The following is a 23,412-nucleotide window of genomic DNA, read 5'->3' as shown; positions in this document are numbered from 1 at the left end:
CAGCATCTGTGGTTGCTGCCAGAGAAGCCTCATTATGTCTTGGTGCATCTCCCTCTTCTTTTCCTGCTGAGACTTCTGGCCTTTCCTTTGCCATGCAGCCTACAATATTCACCCTCCAGGCCCTCTGCTCACTGTCTGATGCTGTACTGGCTCACAGAATCTCATTGAACAGGTCATCCCAAGTCCTCTTCTTTCTCCTCCTTGTCTGGTTCAGGAGTTCCACAGGTGCGGAGGAGGGACCCGTAAAGGCCATAATGACAGCAGCTGCAGATAAAACACACAGAGCTACCATTGTCAGGATAATCACAACAGAAAGTCAGAGTTACTCCCTTGCCGTGCCTGCCTATAGTGTTAATCAAGACATGCTTATTGACACTTCTGCTTTGGATTGCTCATGCACGGCACCAGTCACCGCACCAGCCAGGATGAGTTTGGCCCCCTAGCGGTGATGGAAATGAGGAGGAGAAAGAAGAGGACTTGGGATGACATGTTCAGCAAGATCCTGCAAGCCAGTGCTGCATCAGTCTGTGAGCAGAGGGCCTGGAGGGTGAATATGGCAGGCTGTATGGAGAAGGAAAGAGCAGACAGGTGACAGGCCCAGTAGACCCAGCAGGAAAAGGAGAGCACCAGGACCTAATGGGGCTTCTCTGGCAGCAAACAGATGCTGCGGACTCTTGTGGACCTACCGGCAAAAAGAGCACAGCTGGTGTCCTGAAGCTGCCCAGACCTGTATGCTGCTAGCGTATTTATTGCAATGGTGCCTGCTGAAGTTACCACCGACTGGCGTGGGAAAGTGTCCTACTGTGAAGGAAGAAATAAGGCCACCATCCCTAGAAATCTTTGGCTCCCTCTTCTAGACAAAGTAAATTAATGAAAAGTCGATGGTTGTGCCTGGCTAAGCTGGGGTGCCATCAGTACCTCATTGTAACAGGAAATACATTTTACACACTTACCCCAGGTTCCTTCCCCTGCATCAGGCTCGCCCAGGCTCAACTGCTGGGACTGACTGGACTGCATCGGCTTATGTTGACCTAACTTTGTGTTGTTGAGCCAGGCCTCAGGCGGACACCAAACTCTCCCACTGCTCTTACAGTGCTCTCTCCAAGGACCTCAAGCTCTACACAGACCCTTGCATAACAAAACCTAACAGCACAGCGTGTCTTCTCAATTCTGAATATTTGCTGGCACACTAAGAAAAAGGACTTGAAAGACTAAGGGCAGGTCTACATTTAAAATGCTGTGTCAGCACAATTTCACCAGTGCAGCTGTGCTGCTGTACTGCTTAAGTGAAGATGCTCCTTCACCAATGGGAGAAGTTCTTCCCTGGAGATATTTAAGCCACCTCCCTGAGAGGCAGTAGCTGTGTTGATGGGAGAAGCTGGGGATTGCCTCAGTAAAACTACCTTGCTCAAGGGTGTGGATTTTTCACACCTCTGAGCAATGTAGTTATACCAATATAAGTCTGTAGTGTAGACCTGGCCTATGTGTATCAGTGTCACCTGGTGACACCTGCCATAATAATACTATGATGCTATGATAATCATTTCAGGGGATCACTAATATTAATTAATTGCATAATCTGTTCTTTTCACTGAATGAAAGAGTTACAGATGAAGGTGATTTCCATATAGATTTGTGGAAATAACATCTGTTTGTGGAAAATGTCTGGAGGTAGGGCCTTGTGCTCTACGAACTCCAGTAACACAGCAACCAACGCCACAAACTGGCAGACATGATATAAATCCAGAGGCGGATTACGGTTTTGTGAGGCCCTGGGCCAGAGCAAGTGGGGGGCCCATCCCCATCCCTTCTGCCTGTAGTCTCCCTGACAGGGAAATGGGGTCGGGTCGTGCGAGTTGCCCTGCCATGCCACTCTGCCCAGCACTCCTGCTGGGGAGCAGGATCGGGGAGGGGTGGCTTCTCCCGCTCCCCAGCAGGAGCCCTGGGTGGGCGGAGTGGGGCCGCTAATCCGCCACTGTCTAAATCATACACCAGTGCAGTAGAGAGTGAGAAAGGGAACCTGGAGACTAGAGAAAAGGTGAAGATTAGCTCAAAAGGGTTGCCAGGACAGTGAGTAGGGGAAACAATCCGGACCTGAAGAACAAAGGAGGACATGAGGGAGGGCAAATGGGAGCCAGCAAGATCAGACATATTATCTATATGGAAGTTACAACTATGAGGAGAGTGTAGAGTAGGATTAGGAGGAGAGGAGGAAGGAGAACCAGACATTGAAGTCAACCAGGAAAGAGGATGCTAAGCATGGGGGGAATGTAAATAACAATATCCATTTCAAAGGAGTAGAAGGTGACTCCACCAAGGAAGAAGAGGATGGAAACAGCAGGAACAGGCTCAAGTGACGCTCTGTGTCCTCTAGAGTGGGAGGCATGAGAAACAAAAAGACCACCAAATGTGAGTGCAGTTACTGAGGCAGAATGGAGGGGAGAGCCAGGATTCTGTAAGCTAGAATTTGAAAGTTGGACTCTCTACTTCTTTTGGCCCCATTTCAGGTAATGTACTTATCCACATGCCTAACTTTAATCATATGGTTGGTTTCACTGACTCTGATGGGACTGATCATGTGCTTAAAGTTAGGCATGTACTTAATAAATACCTTGCTTACATTTAGGGGTAACTTCACTACAGTCTATGAGGCCAGGTCTACACTACAGACTTATATCGGTACAACTACATGGCTCAGAGGTGTGAAAAATCTCCACCCCTGAGTGACATAGTTTACCGACCTAACCCCCAGCGTAGACAGTACTCTATCAATGGGAGAGTTTCTCCCACCGACACAGCTACCAGCTCTCGGGGAGGTGGATTAACTACGCTGATGAGAGAAGCTCTCCTGTCAGCACAGTAGCGTCTTCACTAAGGGCTTGGATACACTTACATTTTATAGTGCTCTAATTTGCTGGCTCAGGGGAGTGAAAAATCACCCCCCTGAGTGCAGCAAGTCTGAGTGCTTTAAAGCGCTAGTGTAAAAATGCTGCGCTCCCAGCATTCAGAGCTAATCCCCTCGTGGAGGTGGATTACCAGGAGCACTGGGAGAGCTGTTTCCCAGCGCTCATGCACGATCACACTCGCACTTCAAAGTGCTGCCATGGGAGTGCTCCTGCGTCAGTGCTTTGAAGTTTCCAGTGTAGCCATGCCCTAAAACACTACCGCAGCTCAGCTGCGTTGTATCTGACGACAAGCCCTACATACCTACGTGGGGAACACTAGAGAGACAAGGTGGGTGAGGTAATATCTTTTATTGGACCAACTTCTGCTGGTGAGAGAGACAAACTTTCAAGTTTACACAGATTCTTCTTCAGGTCTGGGAAATGTATTCAGAGTGTCACAGCTAAATAAAAGGTGGAACAGATTGTTTAGTATAAGTAGTTAACATATATTTCAAGGGACCATTCAAGGTGAAGTGGCCCATTAACACCCCTCCAGCCATGGGGGAGCAAGGCTGAGAAGGTGGTTTAGTGGGTTACAGACTGTTGTCATAAGCCATAAATCCAGTGTCTCTATTCAGTCCATGATTTTTACGATCTAGCAAAGTTATGAATTTAAACTCTCAGGCTTGCCTATTGAAGGTGTTGTGCAGGTTTCTGCACTGTTATGACAATTAATACCCCCACAACACACCTTTCAGCATCCATGGGTCCTACACATGCATGTCAGAACATGTGGAGTACCGCATCCAGAGTCCCAGCAATTACGTGGGTGAAACCAGGCAATCACTACATTCTCGAATGAACTCTCACAGAAAAATGATAAAAGACACCACATCACCTGTGGGTGAAAACTTTTCAGACAGCGATCACTCTATATCTGACCCCTCAGTCCTCATCCTGAAAGGAAACCTGCACAATATCTTCAGAAGATGAGCCTGGGAGTTTAAATTAATAACTTTGCTACATACCAAAAAGCATGGACTGAGTAGAGACACTGGGTTTATGGCTTATTACAACAATCTGTAATGCACTAAACTGCCCTCTCCCCCCCACATCCCACCCTGAATGACTGAAGAGGTGTTAATGGACCACTTAACCTTGAATGTCCCCTTGAAATATATATTAACTACTTACGCGAAACAGTCTGTTCCACCTTGTATTTAGCTGTGACACTCTATTTCACAGATCAGAAGAAGAGCTTAAAAGTTTCTCTCTCTCATCAACAGAAGTTGGTCCAACAAAAGATATTACTTCACTCATCTTCTGTCTCTAATACCCTGGGACCAACATGGCTACAACACCAAATATTTAATAATGGGCTCTTCAATCTAGCAGAGAAAGGTATAACATGATCCAATGGCTGGAAATTGAAACTAGACAAATTCAGACTGGAAATAAGGTATAAATTTTTAACCACTAGAACAATTTATCAAGGGATGTGGTAGATTCTCCATCACTGACATTTTTAAAAAGTCACTGTTTTTCTAAAAGATCTGGTCTAGGAATTATTTTGGAGAAGTTCTATGGCCTGTTATACAGGACGTCAGACTAAGTGATCACAATGGTCCCTTCTGGCCTTGGAATCTGTGAAATCTATGAATTGGGGATTAAGCTACTTAGTTATTTTTTTCACAAACATTAGACACTCCTCAGGCTCTGTGCTTCCTGCTATCACTATTAAAGTTTCTTCAGAAACAGGATGTGGATATCTTAAATCTGTAAGATATTATCAGTAATATCAATGGCTGAAGAAGTCTTAAGGTGATGAAATAAGTGATGAAAGGAACACGGAATATCTTGCAGCTTTTGACCTTTGGGGTTTGGGGTGCAGGGAAGGAGATGAGAATTGACGAACTGGACAAATACAGTTTGTTTTTCCCTGGGGAGAAGGATAATTTACAGAGATCCTTCTTTTTATTTTATGAATTGTATTTATAGACTATCAGCAAAGAATATTTTGTTGCCGCGCTCAGTCATTGCTCATTTAGTTCTTGGCCTGTCAGCTCAAACTGTCCAAAATGGATGTCAAGTGTGATGGTAGTTTTCATTACGTGGACATGAGAAACTGGACTGAATCATTTTGCACAGCTCACCAAGCAGGCTTCAGATGGTGATACCTTTCAGTCATTATTGACATGGATTGGATTTGAAACAGCGTGCTAAAAGTGAAGGGTGCTGTATACTCTGGAATTACCAAATTCTGTGCCATCCTGTCTTTTTTTTTTTTTTATTTCCATTTCTGTACTGCTGCAAAGAGAGAACACAACCCTGGATGATGCATAGACATCCAGCAGACAATTTCTGACTCTCTCTAACAGCAGCAAAAATGGGAGACATGATGACACTGTCTTTGCTGGGAGATTTGGGAAGAGGTAACTTTCTTGACTCTTGCAGTCATCCACCTTCTCTCCATGTCCACTGGTTGGGCCTTAGTTAAGCAGTTTTGCATTCCCAATATAGTCTATAAATTGAGATGTTTCTCTGTTTGTGGCCAACTGGAGAACAGGACACCTGATGGGAAAAGGAGACAACGGTCTGGAAGATATTTGGAGGAACAGAGATAGTCCCTCTCATTTTTTAAAAAGGGAGTCTCACACATGGATAGAAGAGATGGTGGACTGATGTTCCCTAATAGACAACCCTACAAATAAGATATGGAAAGATGAATAAATATACTAAAACAGCTTGATTTCTGTTTTCACTGGATGGGCCAAATGATTTTTTTAAAATATCAATTGTCATTGACATTGTTGGCTCTTTGTAAAAATGTAGGATTTCCTTACAGGTATATTTTTAAATACAACAATATTATAATATTTTAAATGTCAGCAAATCGTGTGAAAAAGAAACAAAAATCTTTTAAAGATAGATCATTCTGTAAAATAACTGGAAATTATAAGAGTCACCAAATATTTCATAAGCTCACCCTTGTCACTGTTCTCCTTTTCCAGAATGAGTTGTTTGAACCAGTGTGCTGGGAATTTTCATGTCATGGATGAGCTGCAGTCATTCACATTTTGTCTTTCTTATTGTTATTTTAAAATTTAAAATACAGTGCTTTAAACAAAAAATGAATGTGATTTACAAATTCAAACCATACGGGGCAATCTTACTTGAGGCCCAATCATGCAAAGATGCATGCACATTGATGGGATTACTATCACATGTGCAAAATTAAGTAAGAGTGTAAGGATTATTTGTCTTCCCTCTCGCCCTTTGGATTGGGGCCTATATTTTCAAGAAATAAATATCATCCTAACTACTACGTGTATCTTCAGTGCTATTTTACCGTCATGTTTGAAAATATATCTAAGGTATTTATTATTAGGGCTCTCATTTCTGTATTATCTAAGCCAAAGCACATCATACTCTATAAAGTATTGAAACTCACAACAACCCTCGAAGGCAGGGAAGTACTGTCATTCCCATTTTACAGATGGGGAGCTGAGGCACAGAGAGACTCGGGCCTTGTCGACACTGGCAAGTTTCTGTGCAGTAAAGCAGCTTTCTGTGGTATAACTCCTGAGGTGCACACACTGCCAAGCCACTTAGTGCGCAGAAACTGCACAGTTGCAGTGCTGTAAAAAAACCACCCCGACGAGAGGCGTGCAGCTCTCTGTGCCAGTGTAGAAACCCAGGTCGATTACAGCGCTGCGACTCTCGGGGAGGCGTCTCACAATGCCTGTTATTACCTCTCTGGTCATCGGTTTGAACTCTACTGCCCTGCCCTGAGGTGACCAACCATCATCCCTACCCCTTAAATTCCCTTGGAATTTTGAAAGTCCCCTTCCTGTTTGTTAGGTGATGCAAGCAGTGGTCTCAGCGCATCTTTCCAGGTGGCCATGCCTGCTCCACTCACCAGGCGATCCCCCGCTTGGAGCAATGCCGAACTGCTGGACCTCATCAGCATTTTGGGAGCGGAGGCTGTGCAGTCCCAGCTGCGCTCCAGCCATAGGAATTATGATACCTATGGGCAGATTTCACGATGCATTATAGGGCCCACGACCAGGACACGCTGCAGTGCAGGGTCAAAATGAAGGAGCTGCAGAACGCCTACCACAAGGCGTTGGAGGCAAACTGCTGCTCTGGTGCTGCACCCACGAGGTGCTGGTTCTACAAAGACCCCACCACCACTGTGAAGGCCACTGTGGATACTTTGGTGGCTCGCGTGCCTGTTGAGAGTGGACCGAACCAGGAGGAGGAAATCTTGGACAAAGATGTGGAGGAGGAGGGAGGCCCAGAGGCAGAGCATGACTCAGAGGTCAGAGCTGCACACAGCCCGGAGCTTTTCTCTACCCTGGAGGAGGCTAGCCAGTCACAGCTGTCGGATGTTGGCGAAGCGCAAACAGGAGAGGAGGCCCCTGGTAAGTGGCTTTGATTTTGGGAATTGCTGAAGCGAGTTGTTGGAGGCAGGAGGGTTGCAGAAAACTGGCTTGTGTCTGTATGATGCACGTACCACCACATGCCTAGTCTGAGCGGTGCAACAGGGTGTTGATTGACTCCCTCGCTTCATGGGAATCTGCCTCAGAGAACTCCAGGAAACTCTCATGGAGATACTGGACAATCCGCTGCTGCAGGTTCTTTGGTAGAGCTGCTTTGTTTCTTGCCCCATTAAGGGTAACTTTCCCATGCCTCTCTGCCATTACTGGGGAGGGACCATTGCTGCACACAGGGGAGTTGCATAATGTCCAGGGCGGAAGGCTCAGTCTTGAAGAAAACCCTCCCTTGATTCCCTGCTAACTGTCAACAGCGAGGTATCTTCCATAATGAACACAGCCTGTGGAAAATGTGGGGACAGTAATTATTATAAGCCCCCTCCCTCCCCCGCAGTGCTGGTTCTCCCCAAGAGCCACGTACCCAGTGTACAGTACGGTCCTAGAACACTTCCCCTTCCCCTGCAGTTACTCAACATTTTGAGGGTCTTGTGACTCATGAGAGCTTGCCTGGGGTCAGCCAGTTACTGATAGGTATGTGAATAGTGTCTGTGTTTTAAATCAGTGGTCTCTGTGTTGCAAACAATAGTGCTTCTGTAAAATGTTGCATTTTGGCTTTACAGATAGAACCTTCGGAACCCAGCCTCCGCCTTTGTTATCGCCGGCTGAACGGCTGCGTAGAATTAGAAAGCAGCCAGGAAGAACTGAGGAGGACTTTCTGCATGAGGTCATGATGCACTCCGTGGCCGAAAAACAAGAACTGAAGGAGTGGCGGGACAGCGAGAAGAGGGACCAAAAGAAGAACGCGACGTGCCAGAAAGAAGCCATGGAGCAGCTCTTAAACATTATGGAGCACCAAGCAGACACGCTCCAGGTGCTACTAGCACTGCAAACCGAGCAGCTCCGCGCCAGCCCTCCCCTGCAGCTGCTGTCGCGGAACTCTTTCCCATGCGTCCCCCGGACACCGCCAACACACTCTTATCAACCTCCTGGCACCAGTCTGTACCCGCGGCATTTCACTCCTTCCCTGTCACAGTCCAACCCTGTGGACTCCCAGTACCCTCAACACCTGTCCCTCTGCAGTTTAGTCCTGCTGAAGTACTGTACTCCAAAGGAGAAGGTTGGATATGATACCCGGACATACACAAATCTTTAACCATCCCAGGACCCCACCTCCTCCTGGGACCCTCCCTTCCCCCATCTCCCTCAGTGCTGATGTGTTTTTTTGTCTCTCTCCTCTGGTTGTTGTTTTTTAATAAAAGAATTGTTTTGGTTTGAAAGCCATCGTTATTCCATTAATTGAAAGCAAACAAAGCCCTGCAAAGCAACAGGCGATTTTCTTATACCTTCATAGTGCATTGTCTGCACCAACCACAATCACCTTTTAGCATTACAAGCACTGCACTCCTGAGAATAGCAACAAATATTAGTGGTTTTCAGCTTCAGATTGCTGCCTCAAGGCATCCCTGATCCTTATGGCCCCATGCTGTGCCCCTCTGATAGCCCTGGTCTCTGGCTGTTCAAATTCAGCCTCCAGGCGCTGAGCCTTTGTGGTCCAGCCCTGAGTGAGGCTTTCACCTTTCCCTTCACAAATATTATGGAGCATACAGCACCTGGCTATAAACATCGGAATATTGTCAATGGCCAGATCCAGCCTCCCATATAGGCCTTTAAACAGCCAAAAGCACACTCAACAGCCATGCTGCACTTCCTCAGCCTGTTGTTGTTGAACTGCTCCTTGCTGCTGTCAAGGTGCCCTGTGTATGTCTTCATAAGCCACAGCATTAAGGGGTAGGCGGGGTCTCCCAGGATAATAGCTCACCTTACCTGATCACTCTTGTTATAGTTTGTATGGTAACACCCACTGTTTCATGTTCTCTGTGTATATAAATCTCCCCACTGTATTTTCCACGGCATGCATCCGATGAAGTGAGCTGTAGCTCACAAAAGCTTATGCTCAAATAAATTTGTTAGTCTCTAAGGTGCCACAAGTACTCCTTTTCTTTTAATGGGCATTTTGACTTCTACGGTGATCTTCTGGTCCAGGAAGCTTGCAGCTTCCTGAACAGGCCAGTGTTCTGAAAGGTGCCCCTGACCAGCCTGTGTTAATGTCCATGACATTACCACAGTGATCCACAAGCGCCTGGAGAACCATTGAGAAATACCCTTCTGATTAATGTACTTGGTGGCTAGGTGGTCTGGTGCCAGAATTTGAATATTAGTGCCATCTAGTGCCCCTCCGCAGTTAGGGAAGCCCATTTGTGCAAAGCCAGCCACAATGTCATGCACATTGCCCAGAGTCATGGTCTTCCGGAGTAGGATGCGATTAATGGCCCTGCACACTTCCGTCAACATGAGTCTGTCCGACGGTTGATTTTCCCACTCCGAACTGGTTAGCGACCGATCAGTAGCAGTCTGGAGTAGCCAGCTTCTACAGTGCAATAGCCATTCACTTCTCCAACGACAAGGCAGCTCTCATTCTCGTGTCCTTGCGCCACAGGGCTGGGCGAGCTCATCCCAGTCCCATGAATGTACCTTTCCTCATCCGAAAATTCTGCAGCCACTGCTCGTCATCCCAGATGTGCATGACGATGTGATCCCACCACTCAGTGCTTGTTTCCTGAGCCCAAAAACGGTGGTCCACAATGGTCAGCACCTCTGTGAATGCCACAAGCAATCTCCTATCGTAGCTACTATGCGTGGCGAGATCAATGTCGCACTCCTCTTGCCTTTGTAGTTTGAGGAATAACTCCACTGCCACTCGTGACGTGATAGGGTATGTCTTCACTAGCAGTGTTAAAGCACTGCCGCTGCCATGTAGTTGTGGCACCAGGGCTGGGAGAGAGCTCTCCCAGCACTGTAAAGAAACCACCCCCACGAGTGGCGCGGACGTTGACAGAAGGAGACGTTTTACTGGTATGGGAACACCACCTCCCCAAATGCCATTAACCATTAGAAGAAGGCTTCTGTCAGCATGAAGTGCACCTATCCTGGTGGTTTAGTCTGCATAGCTGTGTCACTAGAGTGTGTAATTTTTCCCCCGCATCCCTGATCAATGTAGCTATGGGCTAGTATAAATTTTAATAGACCAGGCCTCTGTGACTTGCCCAAGGTCGCACAGGAAGTCTGTGGTGAAGCTGGGAAATGGTCCTGAGCCCCAGGATAGTGCTCTAGCTATTAGACCATGTTTTTTCTGACACAACATACTGCAAAGATCTGAATAATCCTAGGGCCTATTCCTGCAAACTTTTACTCATACTCCATTTGAGCAAAGACATGTGGGATTGGGACCCTAGAGGAGAAATATTTATTATTTCAGTGACAACTGGAACTTTGAATAAAGACTAAAGGAAGGCTTGAAAATTAAATTTAAGATTTTCAGATGCAATGGTCAAAGTGCACATAAGATAGATCTTTCTGTGGAGAAACTGAGTATGTGTTGGCCATGAATACACTGGCCAACTGCTGAATTTGCACATACTCAGTGTAGTGGTAGCACAGACCTGCATTGTGCTTGTTAAGCATACTGAATTTGTGGACCTATTTTCACTTCAACCAACCATATTCACTTGGCTTTTAATTTTGGCCCATTTCTTATGTACTTAAGACACTAGGTTTGTTTTCCATACCATTTTATGTTCAGGCTTGTGCATGTCCAATTTCAGCACATAAGTTTATTTCCCTTTAAATCTATATTTCCATAGAGATCTGGAGACTGGGACATTTCCCCCCAAAATCCCACTCCACCCTAGAAGAGAACAATCTCCCAGTCACTTATTTGTGGATTATTTGGAGGAGGGGAAAATGCGGTCTTGTGTCTTTAGTTTTCTGTGCCCTGGAACTGAAAGCTCTTTCTGTGTCTCTCTCTGCCTTTAACACACTAACATGCTGCTGCTCGCTGCCGCTGCTGGAGGGAAGTGAAAATGAAATCGACTTTTCCGAGAAATGATGAAAGCGGCTGTGCCTGCCAATGAAAGGCTGCGGTAAACTTCCGCACCTCTCCCATCTCAGCTCCCCCCCTCCCCCCGCACAAACAGGCCGGGGAGAGGTGGGGGGAATTTCCAAGCCTGAGCTCCTCGCAGTTTCCTCTCCTTGTTTTGCTTTCGATCTGGACTCTTCTCAGCCAAAGCAGAGGGAGTAACTTTTAGTTTTGCTCCTGCGATTATTCAGCTGAGTGTTTTCATTTCCATTTTGCATCCCCTGGCAACAGCGTTAACCTTGAGGAATTATATAAATACCGCGAATAAACAAGGTAATTTTTTAACTACTACTGTCTCTGTATGCGGATTTACACAGATGTTTGGCAAACAGGAAGTGCCTGTTCTCAAATAATTAATATTGATTTAAAAATAAAAGGTCAGCGGTGTTATGGATCATATGATTTTAGGTGAAGCTGCTGCTAGGGAAAGGAAGGTTAATTTCACTTTTGCATTTGAGAAGGCGATCGACTGGAAGGAAGGAGATGTGTTTGTCTCGGACCGCGTCGAGACCGACCGTGTGTCCAGATCAGCAGGGTTTAGGCTTTGAATTTATTTTGAGTCTAATGCGGGGAGATGATCAACAACGGAAACAAAGGAGGGAAGCATTTAATTCTCCCGCTGTGACGGATGGGGAAGCGAGAGAGAGAGTTGGACTGGGAAAAGAAAAAGGCAAGAGGAGAAAAAGACGCCAAGCGACACAGAGGGACATAAAAGCAGCAACTTCCACCCCCGCGGCGCCAGCCTGACCTCCCGTCACTGCGGCACACGGAGGGTGAATGGAGTGGCGGAGCTGAGCCGGGGTGGGGGCTGCAGGCATTTCCTGCAGGTGATCAGCACCCCGGCCGCGGGGGGTCCCGCTCGGTTCGGGGCCGATGCTGGTGGCAGGGGAGCCGGGCTGAGCATGGCCCGAGCGGGAGCCAGAGCTGCTCAGCAGCCGCGGGGGAGGGAGCGGGAGTCACAGCGAGGGCGCAGGGCAGCGGCTGCCCCCCGGGCGGTGCGCGTCGGGCGGGGCAGGGGAGGCCGAGTAACCCCTTCCCCGCCCGGCCCAGGGAGCGAGCGGCGGGCCGGGCCCGGGTTGGGAGCGGGCGCGGGTCCCCGGATGTGCGGGGCTCGGCCGCGGCACTTGTTGCGGCCCCGGGGCCGTGGAGGGGGATGGGGGCGAAGTGAGTCCCGGGGGCCGCTGCTCCCGGCGGAGGCCTGGCGGCTGCTGCAGGCCCGCGCTGGGGGCGCAAGGGCAGGGCGCAGGCGGGAGCTGCCTGGTGGGGGCCAGGGGCTCGGGTGGGGGTGGGGCCGGAGGGAGTCACTCACTCCCCCACCCCCCGGTGTTGTTATACAAGCCCCAGCACTTCCTCCTTTCCCGTCCTCCCCTCCCCCCGGCGGGCGGTGACGGAGGCGCCTCTCGTGCCCAATGGCGGGGCCGAGCCCGGGGGCCTGCCGCGCGCCACTGGCTGCCGCCGGCGTTCGGGCTCTGGCAGGCGGCGCGCGGGCCGGCGGAGCTCCCGGGGCAGGGCTCGCGGCGGCTGCCTGGGTCTTTTTCCCCTTCCGCGCCGGGAGGCCAGGCCCGGGCTCTGCTGCGGAGATGCTGACCCTGGCTGTCCCCTTCCCGCCAGCCGGGGAGAGGGACAGAGCTTGGGCACTGCTAGTCGTGTAGATAGGGCCCAGCCCCCTTCCTGACTCGCTGCAGGCCGCGTGCTGCAGCCCTGGCCTGGGGGCTGCTGCTTGTATTCCAGCGGCACGTGATGAGGATCAGGGCTTACTTCCTCCTGCTGGCGCTGCCCAAAAACAGAGGGGGAGAGTCCCCTCCCGTCCCTGTTAGAAAGGCACCTATGTGCACTGGGCCTAGAGCACAGTTTGGCCCCGTCTATGCTAGCCGCCAAACAACCTTTACCCTTGAAAAGCCCGGGCTGTACTAGGGAAAACGATCCAGATATTTGCTGGCTCAGTTCCCCTGCTGTTAGCAGTGTTGGGAGACCTCTTGTGACTGTTGGTCTATAACTTGGGCCAATAACAGCCCTGCTTGGAGTATCTAAACTGCCATTTCCTACCTAAGCATGGTTGTCAGTAGACCTGCATTGAGCCAGTTAGGTGATATGGTGCTTAAAACACCTGTGGCAGATGGTAGGTGCCTATACTAGGGCTTCCAACATTGGTATGTCTAGTGGGAAAGCCGTGAAAAATGCCCTTCAAGGCATTACTGATAATAGCTATAGTTGTAGGAAGTCCCATCGAGGAAGACCTTGGGGAACCTGCATTATGCATTGAGTACAAAAATATGCAGAACACAGAGAAATTCCTAGTTCGTTCCCCAACAAGTTTACATTCTAAAATGCTCATTGACAAATATGGGTAATTTTCCTAGCATAAACAGAAGCAAAATGTCCTTGAGACATGGGTCTGTAGGTGTGGCCAATTGCCTTATAAGATTTTATATGACCGTAATACACGCTTTGAATCTAAGATCTTTCTATAGCAGCTATTATTGTGGTATTAAATGCTTGTAAAAGCAGCTCTAGATAGTAACATTGGGTTTGGTTTTTGTTTGCGTTTCTGTTGTGTGTGTGTTGGAATTGTGAAATAAATGGGACAGCAATGTCCTGTAAAACATGACTGAAAAAGTATTTCTGTCATGTGCCCTTCATGCACTAAGTTACCAAGTGGATCCACCCAGGCAGATCTCTAGTATCTGCAGGGAGCCTTATTGAAGTCAGTGGGGCTCTGCATAGGCACAGAGTACCACCCACATAGATCAGCTTGCAGGATTGGAGTCTTGTATTTTAAAAAAATATATTCCACACTTGCAGTACTTGAAGTTTCATCTTTCAGTTGGTATTGATGTTTGAAATGTGTTATTTATATTGGTTGTCACTAAGCACATTCTGGGTGATGTGCTTAGGATCTGATTATTAATCAAAGTGAACACCATCAGGCTCAGGGGCCATGTCCTGGACACTCTTCCCAAACAAAATTCCCTATGAAAATAATAGGGGTTTTATTTGTGTACAGCATGCAGGATCAAATTCTCACTCAGAAGAGTTTTACTGTTTTCAGTGTCATAGTCTTTGTGCTTAATTATTATATGATTGTAATTTATAACACAATTTGATGTGCAGAGACTTTTAGATTGCAGTCACTTAGATATGGTAGGAATTGTAAACTAGCACTCCAGTTTGTTGAGATGAAGTATCAACTTCTACACTTAAACATACATTTAAAATAAATATTTAATAGTCTTGCATAGTTTACCTCTTGCAGTAAATGCTTTACCTAGTACTGTGACAAGAGAATTCACTACTGCACCAACATTTAAATTCACTGTAACTGGAAAAATGCTGACATAATTATGAAAGCAGCACAGTTAAGATTCAAAGTTTCTGTGAGATCGATCAACCTTCTGAATGAGTCTGAATCTTTCCCCTGCTGTCAGATGTTGCTTAGGGCATGAACAAGGCCTGTCTATCCTGGGCTGCACTTTTCATGTCCGCTATGTGTTAAGTACCATAAGTTTGCCTTCTGAGTAATCTTCAGTGATAGTATTCTTTTGATTGGCCCTGTCTACATTATCATTCATTTATACTGGCATAAAACAGCAGAAGAGCTGAGTGTTCAGTCTGAGAGCAGTGGTTTTCTTGATACAGTGTTCACTTGCATTAGCAATGAATATGTTGTACTCTGCACTGCAATTTTGTAACCAGGACACAAACTCACAACATAGGTAATAATACACTGTTTATTTTCCTTTTCCTTCTCTGCTAATCTGTATCCATATCCTTTAAACATGCATATACATGGCTTTAAGCAAACCAGTAGTCCTATCAATGGCAATGGAACTACTCGTGTATAAAAGTAGCCGCGTGTGTTAAGTGTTTCCCTGCTCTTGAGCTGTTCAGACCTTTAACACAAAGTTTTAAATTAGAGCCATAAAAGCATAGTGGTGTCTGCTTTGGTATAAATGCTACAAATTGCTGGCGGTGGGCACAAGGGTCCAGATTCACTAGTATATTCTAGCTGCCTTGCACCACTTCAGTTATGTAAAGCTGCTGTTAACCCAGCTTAACTGATCATTGATCAGTGAAATCAGGTTTATGACTGCTTTGTGTTGCTTGAATGTCATAAGCAGTCAAGCCATATGAGTGAATCTGACCCATACTGTATTCTTTTTTTATCAAATATTGCAGAATATTTGATGAAAGCACATTTTGAATTTGCAGTTGTGTGTGTCCACAGTGGTGGCCTAATTCTGAGTTATGCTTATCTAGTCAGAGAGGAGAAACTTACTATGTGACTTATGTGTCCATTCAGAACAGTTCAGTTTAAAATTTTGAACACTGAATATTCACAGTGAACTGATTGTGAAGAAGCCACTGACCAAGAATTTCTGATAACAAATAATTATAAGAAAATCTTGGTCTATTTGTAGACAATTTCTGTGCAGAAAAAGAAGCAAAAGATAATTATTCATTACCAGTTCCTTGTCCAACTTTAGTATTGTAAATGAACAGGCATATGGCTCTTATTTGGTTCCTCTGACTGTAACTGTGAAGTTGAAGTTAGGGATTTAAGTACAGATTAGCATAATAAAAACTCAGTTCTTCAAAGTCCTGTGATGACTGTAGATTTAAGGACATAAGAGTTATTTAAGGTAACCTGACCATGGAGTATTGAAGGTATACATACTGAGGCCCCACTCCTGCAACCACTCATGGACTTGACTTCAGTGGGACTACGTACACATACCTAATATTAAGCATGTGTGTAAATGCTTGCAGAATCTGGGTCTGAATCATGCTGACAAGACCAGCAGGTAGCAAACTATACATTATATAGAATTTTCCTTTAAAAAAACCCCACACTTGCTAGCTGTTCAGTGCATTAGAAGTTTATATTGGAAGAAGCAATTATGGAAAGACTGTGGATAACTTAAAAACCCCTTCTAGTATGTTTTGGGAAATTTACAAGTGAAAATAAATAAAGTGGGAGTAATAAACCAGAATTGGTCTTTGTTACATTGTGTGTTAATTACACGTGGATAGAATCATAGGACAAACGAATCATCCGATTAGTGAATTTACCCCACTGTTTCAAAAGTTTTATTGAATTATTAATTAGGGTCCCTACTAAGTTGCTATGCAGAATCATTGATTAGGGTAAAAATATCTATTAGGAGAACAAAGTGGGTGAGGTCACCCAAGAAGAGCTCTCTAGAGCTCAAAAGCTTGCCTCTTTCACCAACGGAAGTTGGAGCAATAACAGATATTACCTCACCCGCCTTGTCTCCTTCATGTCCTGGGATCAAGACAGCTACAACAGCACTACAAAAAATATTAGAAAAACAGGAATTGACTTTAAACGCCAGTTAATGATTTACACATAATTATACATTTAGCATTTACATAGCACTTTCCTTTCATAGAGCTCAAAACACTTTTAATTCCTGTAACCTTTAAAAACAGGATGGGACTTTTCAGATGTAGCCTCTTGTAAATGATTGAAGTATTCTAGTTCTCTTAATGGTCTAAAGAGAAAGTATTACAGAAATTTTGAACTTTAAAGAAATATGTTTTTTTTTTTAAACATAATGATAGTCAATTTTGTTTAAATTAGTGACCTGCTGATGTTTTAGTTTGTTTGTTCTCTCGGGGGTAGCTTGCAGCAAACACAACACTCATTAGTTAGACATTTTAACTTGGAGTAGTTTGAATTCATGCATTAAAAAAAATCTCTTGCCTGTGACATGGTTTACTCAATGTAACATTACACAAAACTAAACTCTAATTGTACATAATGTTTAAATTCAATTGTTGCAGCATACTTCACCTGATTTTGTGGTGTAGTTAGAAGAGCTAATTCACTATAGACATAGGTTATTTCTTGCCACATGAGAAGAGCAGATTGGAGAGTTACAACTAGCACATCTGTTTTCAAGTAACCTTCAAAGGTTAGTTTGTGGATATCAATGAATCCTGATGTCAGGGATGGAGTTAAATTTTAGAAGAGACGTGAAGTTTTAAATGTTACTTTTAACTGCAGTTAGACTGTAGACTACTGTAAACAACCACCTACCTTCCTTTTTCTAGTAAATTAGAATCATAGGAGTCTTTACATTTTCAGATGTATTAAAGTTCATGTACAACAAAAGAATCAATAATTTCTTAGGGGATGTCCAAAGAAAGTTGCAGTTCAAAGATATTGGCCAAACTCTGTCCTATGGATATGTACACTGGCTTTCCATGACCTTGAAGGGAGCTTGTGTGTGCATGCAAGGGCAGATTTTACCCCATTATATTCATATTGATATTGTACATTAATTGCAGACATTATAGGCCCAGTTCTGATACCTGTATTCATGCTGTGTAACACTTTACTTCACAAGTAGTACCATGTGGCAGGGGAGAAATTAGTTGTCCCGCTAGTTTACAGAGCTTGGCTATGGCTACACTACAGCTTATGCGAGCATAATTTATGTCACTCATGGACGTGAATAAACCATTCCCTTGAGCAACGTAAGTTACCCGGACATAAGTGTTTGTGTGCACAGCGCTATGTCGGTGGGAGAGATTGTCCCATCGACATAGCTTCTGCCATTTGCAGAAGTGGTTTTATTATGCCAACAGGAGAGCTCTCTCTCGTCAGCATAGAGCGTCTTCACCAGACATGCTGCATTGGTGCAGCTGCAGTGCTGTACATATAGACATGGCCTTTAAAATTTTCCCTTCCTGCAGCCAACTTTTGCCTGCATTGTGTAGGCTGGCAGGTCTTAGTTTCAAGATCACATGTTAAATTGTCAGAATGAACGTTTCTTTGAGCAGATGTGAATTATAGTACCTCTTAAAGGGACATTGTTGACTTAAATTTGACATGAACATTAAGTTTTTTTTATAAAAACCTTGTCCAATAAAAAGGTTTTCACTTTTTTTTAAAAAAAGAGCCCACGTGAGAGAGAAGAGAAAATGAAAACAGATTTTTAAATAAGCTTTCCCTGCAGTGTCAGAAATCCAAACATTGCAACATTAAAAACCGGAAAACAAAACTGACTATAAACAAAATTGAAACTAACTATAAATAAAACTGAAACCAACTCCATTGGCTTTTATTTTCCAGCTGACAGACGTGAAAAAAGAAAACACAGAGCATAAGTAGCACAACAAAAATTGAGTTTAAAAATAGTCATTTTAAATCATTTAAGGTCATATTAGGTGAATAACTGAGTGTTTGCATGTGATTTTTACGTGACAATGTCCCTTTACCCGAATACATGTTAAAAGAATTAAAGGAGTTGTCATCTGAAAAGTTTGGCCTGGACAAGTTCTCTCTCACCTGAAGGTATATGCAGTGACTCTACAATACTAAAAGAGAAGTTGTTGAGGTGTATGTACCAATACCATATGTATTATTCACTTGTGGAGGTAATTGTTTGAAATACTGTGACAAATGTTTACTGAGTAAAATGATAGTAGTCATGTCAGTCTGATGACAGTGAGCCATTCTGCTGTTTTATGTAGCTTAAAATGTATTCAAAATTATTGGCATGTTGAGAATGGAATAGTTAATAGGATTGGTAACAGGATATAGAATTTTTCACATGTGGTCACCAATTCAGATCCAGGCCAGGTCAGTAGTAACAAGTGACATTTTTACATCTGATGATGACTGCTTGGTTGATAATGTGAAATGAATTTCACTCAGTTCCCTGTGGACAGGTGTTCACAATAGAAGACTCACCACCACATGCTAGCTGGGATCTCAACAAAGTAGCAAAGTGCTGAACAGACATGAAGCCTGACTTAGTCTCCTCTCTAGAGATGGACCTTCCAGGTCTATGTTGAAGGACAGTGCAGGGAAGCTTACACAGTCTACGTTGGAGCTGTTCTATGGATAATCAGAAGACTTCTGTTTCCAGGGATTTCAGACTGATGTCTTTGAGATGCCCTAAATTCAAACACACCAAAATTAAATTCTTAGCATGCAAAGAATGTTCTGGAGAGTTGAAATTTGGAAGAAAGGTGGATGAAAATCTTTTTAGTTAGATATATATATATTTTTCCTTATTAGATCATAAGTGAAATAAGTTTGGTGGTCTCTATCTAAGTGTCTATTTGCCACTTATAGACCATCTCTACTTAGGAAAGTCTCAGGATAGAAATAGCTATCATGTTACAAGTTAGGCTCTCTCTATTGCTGTTAGTTTCTGAAGAACACCAAATTTGCTAAAAAAAACCTACATTAAAAAATAGAGAACATCCTCCTACATTCTGTATCAGTGGAAAAAGCCATTGTTGTTACAACAAGGAGGATTACATCATGTGGTCTGAGTAAGAGACAATATTGAGTATTTCATATTTGGTGCTTCTTTTAATGCAAATCTTTAACTACAGTCATGAAAAGAAGCAGTTTTCTTATAAATATCTCAGTATTTTGATTTAACTGGTAGCTTTGTAATAAATGCACTGGTTCAATCAGTCTTTTGTGTACACATCTGCTTCTTTCATATGCTGTTTTTGCAATCATAAATAAGTCCATGCATCAGAAACATTTTCAGTATGCAGTCTGGGTGATTCAAAACATTCCAGGCCCCAATTATGGTATGATTCTGTGTTCATTTTTACTGCTTAGTTAGAATGCTAAGTTTAGAGGTGGAACTCAATGAGCAAGAATAAACATATTCTTATTGTTAATAATGAAACTTCCAGACAGGTGTCAGGAAAATAACAGTGCTTTTCAGTTAAGTGAAGTGAACCCCAATCTCATGAGCGGATTGTGTTTGATGCCTCCCAGGTGGCTAGGCATTGGTGGTCTAAAGATAGGAATGCTTATCTTTGACAGTAGTATAGGTACAGGTTAGTTATTAACTAGAATTGTAGAAACAGCCCACACCCAGACAATAAAATGAAACCTTTAAGCAAACATTAGGTTGTACTTTAGTATAGGGTGCAAACAGTCTTTGCTGTGTATTACAGAGAAAGGTATGTTATGAAAACAAAGCAAATCATGAGAAGCAAGTACTGTTTGAATGAGTTATATTATTACCTCAGGTTCAGTCCATGGCTAACTTACCTGAAAAGTCCTCCTTCAACACACTCCATAGATTGCTTCCACTGAAACTGGCCTTTTCTCTCCTCTGGTATCTTCAGAAATGTAAACATAGCCTTACTAATTCCCTCTGAGCTGCTACAACACCACTAAGGGGAGACTGAGATCGTGGGGTTTTTTTGTTTTTGATTTTTAGTTTAAACCCTATTTTTATCCTTGATAGTGTATTAAGCATTGATTGTGTGGTTGGTGCTGGACAGGAGACCAAGACAGAAACAGTCCCTACTACATTAGGTTTGAATAAAGACTGTGTAATGACACATCCACTCCCAGTCTTTGACACATCCACTCCCAAAGTAAAACTATTTCCCCATGTTTATTTCCCCCCCACACACTGTTACTCACATGTTCTTGTCAACTGATGGAAATGGCCCACCTTGATTATCACTACAAAAGGTTTTTGTTTTTTTTTTCTGTCCTGCTGGTAATAGCTCACCATACCTGATCACTATTGTTACAGTGTGTATGGTAACACCCACTGTTCCATGTTCTCTGTGTATATAAAATCTCCCCACTGTATTTTCCACTGCATGCATCCGATGAAGTGAACTGTAGCTCACGAAAGCTTATGCTCAAATAAATTTGTTAGTCTCTGAGGTGCCACAAGTGCTCCTTTTCTTTTTTCAGATACAGGCTAACACGGCTGCTACTCTGAAACCAGTCTAAAGCTGGATCCTGCAGGTGCTTATGCATGTGATTAGTCCCAACGACTTCAGGGGGCCTATTCATGTGTATAAAGTTAAGCAGATGCATCGTTTCTGGAAAAGGGCCTGAAAAGCCAGTCACAGAGAAGACCGGATGTACTGGGATACCAGGACAAGGGAGTAATTAAAAAAATGTTATTAATTCAGTTCTTGTGGGCAACACAAAAGAAGTGATTCTTTAAAGAGATTTGAGCCATAACAAAATACTTCCTAATTTTCATCGGTCTGGGAAAATTCTTGCACAACAGCCATGAAATACTGTGTTCTCCGAATGTCTCGCCACTCTAAGAATATTTTTCCTTAGAGTGTAGCTACACAGTGAAATTGACTGACATAGCTTTAACATCTTGAGAGGTGCTGAGCACGTACAACTCAAATTGCATTTAACTAGAAGGATCAGGCAATAACTTTGAAACACCATTTTCTAAAATGCCTAGAGATTGAGGCATAAGGTGGGTGAGGTGATATCTTTTATTGGGCCAGCTTCCATTGGTCAGAGAGACAAGTTTTGAGCTTACACAACAGAGTGAGGGATGTAACATAATGTAGGAAAGAAAGCTGCCTTAATAATATTTTTACATAATTTTAGTAATATGGTTCTTTCTTTTTGGGACCTGCTTCTACTCCCAGTAACGTCAGTCATTAAACCCCTCTTTTGGGAAATTGAAAAGCTTGAGATTTTCCTCTTGATTTGAACAAATTTTTCCCCTTGGTTTCTCCATGTCAAGGATGAAAGAAATTGCTTTTGCATATACTTACTAGTGGAAAATAATCTATACCCTCTTAACCCAGGCAAGACTGAGGATCAAGGACTTTAAGAACTCTCTTCTTTGTGCCTTGCCTGGATATAAATTCCCAAGGACTTTCTTTGGGTTCCAGTCAAAAGGAAAGAATGGAGGTCTTTTTTTATTCTATGAATCTGTTTTCCCAAAACTTATGATTCTTTGGGCAATAGTGGTGAAATTTACCTGTGGTGCTGAGGGCCAGGGCAAGAGACAGTGTGTACAGGCTGCACAAAGAGGGCCCAGTCTGCCAAAATATTTAGGCATGTACTTTAACTTCAAGCATGTGCTTATGTGCTTTGCAGGATTATGGCCAGAGAGGGGTTGGGAATGCTGCTGCACTGGAATGCACCACAGGAAGGGTATTCTTGTCAGCCATGTATAGGCTGGCACAGAAGGCTGAAATGGGGATGGGCTTGGAGATCTGCAACTGCTGTGCAGGGGCTGTGAATGCTATCCCAATTCAGGGAGATGGAGTTCACCAAATCCTCGGCATCTTGCCTGCATAGAGTCCAATGACTAGGGCTTTATGCAAGTGGAGTCCTTGTTGTTCCAGGGTACTATTTTCTTTGTTAGTTTGTTAGTATATCTTTAAAACCTATATTTTGCCATGGTATTGATTTTATTCCCTCAAAAGGTTCATAAACTACATTTCTACAAGTTAAATCCCTTCATTTTTCTTTACAATTTATATCACAAATCAAGTTGAGACTGATATGATCTATAAATATAGTGTAAGTATTAAGGATGAAATCCTGATTCCACTGAAGTCAGCGGGAGTTTTGCCATTGACTTGGATGGGGCCAGGATTTCACCCTAAATAATTTAACATTTTAACAAAGCATTTAAATGTGTTTTGAGCCAGGTCTTCAGCAGCTATAAATCGGCGTAGCTCTGTTGAAGTAATTTGAGTTGCTGTTTCTGTATTACATATGATTTAATGCAAGTGAGATATTTGTTTAGATAATTGGGAGAAGATGAGGTATGCTCTGTATTTTAAAATTGATAAATTTATTTATGTGAATGAGGTTTAGGTGTACTGTATTCACATTGTGTGGGTTTTCTTTAAGACAAATCTAAGCTCTGTCAATCCAAGGAGGACTTGTGGCACCTGAGAGACTAACACATTTATTTGGGCATAAGCTTTCGTGGGCTAAAACACACTTCATCAGATGCATGCAGTGGAAAATACAATAGGAAGATATATATACACAGAGAACATGAAAAAATGGGTGTTGCCATACCAACTGTAACAAGACCAATTAATTAAGGTGGGCTATTATCAGCAGGAGAAAAAAACCCTTTTCTAGTGATAATCAGGATGGCCCATTTCAAACTGTTGACAAGAGGGTGTGAGTAACAGTAGGGGGGGAAATTAGCATGGGAAAATAGTTTTTACTTTGCGTAATGACCCATCCGCTCCCAGTCTTTATTCAAGCCTAATTTAATGATGTCCAGTTTGCCAATTAATTCCAATTCTG

General features: G+C 43.9%; 1 protein-coding gene across 6 annotated transcripts in view; it reads left to right on the top strand.

The window, feature by feature from the left end:
* Positions 1-11,351: 11,351 nt before the first annotated feature.
* The window catches only part of IRF2 (interferon regulatory factor 2), a 64,583-nt gene continuing 52,522 nt past the window's right edge, over positions 11,352-23,412 (top strand). Inside the window, exons 1-2 of one of the 6 annotated variants that reach the window (XM_037897606.2) lie at positions 11,352-11,630; positions 21,073-21,126. Coding sequence is in view for 2 of the 6 variants with exons in the window: in XM_037897604.2 (XP_037753532.1) it covers positions 11,986-12,027 (42 nt within the window). In the remaining 4 variants the exon portion in view is untranslated. Of the gene's footprint in view, positions 11,631-11,762; positions 12,028-12,106; positions 12,131-21,072; positions 21,127-21,172; positions 21,270-23,412 lie in introns of those variants that run through there. The other 5 variants (XM_007054465.4, XM_037897604.2, XM_037897605.2 and 2 more) reach the window with 5 other exon arrangements.

Source organism: Chelonia mydas, chromosome 4 (genome assembly GCF_015237465.2).
Source record: "Chelonia mydas isolate rCheMyd1 chromosome 4, rCheMyd1.pri.v2, whole genome shotgun sequence".
NCBI classification, from domain to species: domain Eukaryota; kingdom Metazoa; phylum Chordata; order Testudines; family Cheloniidae; genus Chelonia; species Chelonia mydas.
This window is presented reverse-complemented; position numbering and strand designations above follow the sequence as displayed.